Source organism: Rhinopithecus bieti, unplaced genomic scaffold (genome assembly GCF_001698545.2).
Source record: "Rhinopithecus bieti isolate Rb0 unplaced genomic scaffold, ASM169854v2 scaffold_13348, whole genome shotgun sequence".
NCBI classification, from domain to species: Eukaryota; Metazoa; Chordata; class Mammalia; order Primates; family Cercopithecidae; genus Rhinopithecus; species Rhinopithecus bieti.
The window spans coordinates 1,498,838-1,501,277 of NW_016808764.1; the positions used below are offsets into that span (position 1 = coordinate 1,498,838).

At 66.8% G+C, this 2,440-nt stretch overlaps 2 protein-coding genes across 2 annotated transcripts in view; both read right to left on the bottom strand.

Moving 5' to 3' along the window:
• The window catches only part of ADRA2A (adrenoceptor alpha 2A), a 3,213-nt gene extending 2,228 nt beyond the window's left edge, over positions 1-985 (bottom strand). Inside the window, 1 exon segment of the mRNA XM_017887102.1 lies at positions 9-985. Within this exon segment, the coding sequence (XP_017742591.1) occupies positions 9-827 (819 nt within the window). The 5' untranslated portion in view covers positions 828-985.
• Positions 1-1,341, bottom strand: part of LOC108538836 (leydig cell tumor 10 kDa protein-like) — a 28,387-nt gene extending 27,046 nt beyond the window's left edge. Inside the window, exon 1 of the mRNA XM_017887131.1 lies at positions 1,265-1,341. The gene's annotated coding sequence lies outside the window, so the exon portion shown is untranslated. The remainder of the gene's footprint in view (positions 1-1,264) is intronic.
• Between the last annotated feature and the right edge of the window lie 1,099 nt (positions 1,342-2,440).

The window sequence follows — 2,440 nt, forward strand, 5'->3', positions numbered from 1 at the left end:
GGGCCCGCGCCGCGCTCTGGGCCCAGGCCGTTGGGCCTGCGCTCGGCGCCCCCCTGCGGCACGGCGGCGGCGTCTGGACCCCGGCGGCTGGGTGGCACGCGGGTGCGACGCTTGGCGATCTGGTAGATGCGCACATAGACCAGGATCATGATGAGGCAGGGAGCGAAGAAGGAGCCGATGCACGACGAGATGACGTACCACTTCTGGTCGTTGATCTCGCAGCGCTGCTCGGCCGGCTGCGGACCGCCACGGCCGCGCTTATTCTCGAAGGAGATGAGCGGCGGGAAGGAGATGACGGCCGAGATGACCCACACGGTGATGATGATGGCCTTGATGCGGCGCGGCGTGCGCTTCAGATTGTACTCGATGGCCTGTGTGATGGACCAGTAGCGGTCCAGGCTGATGGCGCACAGGTGCACTATGGACGACGTGCAGAAGAGCACGTCGAGCGCCAGGTAGATCTCGCACCAAGCCTTGCCGAAGTACCAGTAGCCCATGACCTCGTTGGCCAGCGAGAAAGGGATGACGAGCGTGGCCACCAGGATGTCGGCCGAGGCCAGAGACACCAGGAAGAGGTTTTGAGGCGCCTTGAGCGCGCGGCTTGTGAACACCGCGATGATGACTAGCACGTTGCCGAACACGGTGAGCAGCATGAGCAGGCCGGCCAGGCACACCAGCGTCAGCGTCACCTGCAGGGAGTAAGGGGTGGCCCGGGCGCCGCCCCCCGGCGCCTCGGTCCCGTTCCAGCTCGCATTGCCCGCGTCCGGCTGCAGGGAGCCCATGGGCGCAAAGCTGCCCTCGGCCAGCGGCTGCTCCTGGCGGAACATGAACGCGGGCGCCCGCTCGCCTGGGCCTGCTGCCAGCTGCCTTCCGGCCCGGCGCCCGTGGGTCCTCCTCTTCCTCCGGCGCCCCGCTCGCCTGGCTGCGGCTCACATAGGGAGGGGGCCGCAGGGAGGCCGGGCCCGAGCTGGGGGACCGCTAGCGGCCCATGGCCCGGGTCCCGCGAACTGCGCCTGGCTCGCGCTTCGGACGCTCTCGGTGGGCGCCTTCTCGCTCCGAGCTCCTAACACAGCCAAGTTTTATTTGTAAGCGGCGGGAGAGAGTAGGGAGAGCCGATGGGTAAAGAGATTTATTCTTCAAGAAGGGAGAACAAAAATCATCGGTGGCCTGATAACTTGGAAGGATGACAGGAAATTAAATATATATATACATATCGATATCTATATCTTGACTCTTGAGCCTGAGCGAAAGCAAGAGGTCTTACCGTGTGCGGGGCCCGCCCCCACCCCGGGAGGCAGCCGAGAGGTGCTGATGCGAGCTTGGGGTCCTATGTCTGTCTCCTTATATCACCGAAGCGATTACCGACTCTCTGGCTTCCCCCAGACGCTGCGGTTCTGGCCGGGCCCGGCCCGGGGCTGGGGCGCGGACCCTGCCGCCTCTCGGAGCGCCGCGAGACTTCCAAAGTTGTGCGCCCTGCTGGGGCTGGGGCGCACTGTGCGGAGCTCGGGGGCGGCGGCGGCGGCGGGGTGAGGAGTGTGGGCACCGCATGAAGGCACCCCCGTCCTCAGGCGGGCCGGGGCAGGTGAACGATCAGCTCTCCAGGAGCCGCGACGGAGGCAGGGTGTCTCCTGGGCGTCCGCCAGGTGGGCGCCGAGCGCGACTGGATGGGCCGGGGTCCGACGACAGCACGAGTTGGGCTTGGAGCGCAAGGCTGGGGGAAGAAGGCGCTGGAGCGGCCGGGCGGCGGCACGCTGGCTGCTGGGCGTCTGCACGGAGCCGGAGCTGCTGCTGCTCCGCTGCGCTCACGGTGGACTCGTTTTATAGCCCCAGGATCAAGCCGGCGTTGCTGAGCAGCCAGCGTCAGCCCCCACGTGGGAAGCCGACCCTCCCCCGCCCCTCGCACCACCCCTCCGCCAGTCTAGCGCCAGCGCCCAGCCCTGGACCTCGGGGAGAGTTGCCCTCAGGCGGGACCAGCCCTTTGGAGAGGCGCGTACCTTGAGCGAGAGGCTTAAAGAGGGAGCCCGGTAGTTGGGGGAGCGGGGGAGCGGCCCCTGCTGGGAGTTGGCCATGCAGCTCCGGGCCGACGGAGCAGAACGCGACGGGCACCCGTGAGTGCCCCCAAGGAGCTGGATCTTGGGAGAAAAGGGAAGAAAAAGTGGAGGAGAATCCCTGCCCAAATCGAGGGAAGTAACCTCCGGTGTGGGTTACATCTGGAGAAGCCCAGCTCCGGGCCAGAGCCGACCCGGTCCGCAGGTGCTCCTGGCGGCTGGGGAGAAAGGGGTGCTGGAGAGGGAGGAAGGCGCGGGTTCGGATGGAACCCCCGGCCGGAATGGACAGCACCTATGGGGAAGTGGCACAGGCTAGAGTTCGGACCTCGGCTTAGGGAAGAAGCGGCTACGTGTCCTCCCAGCCACGAAGCTGTCTGCGGGACACGCGCGAC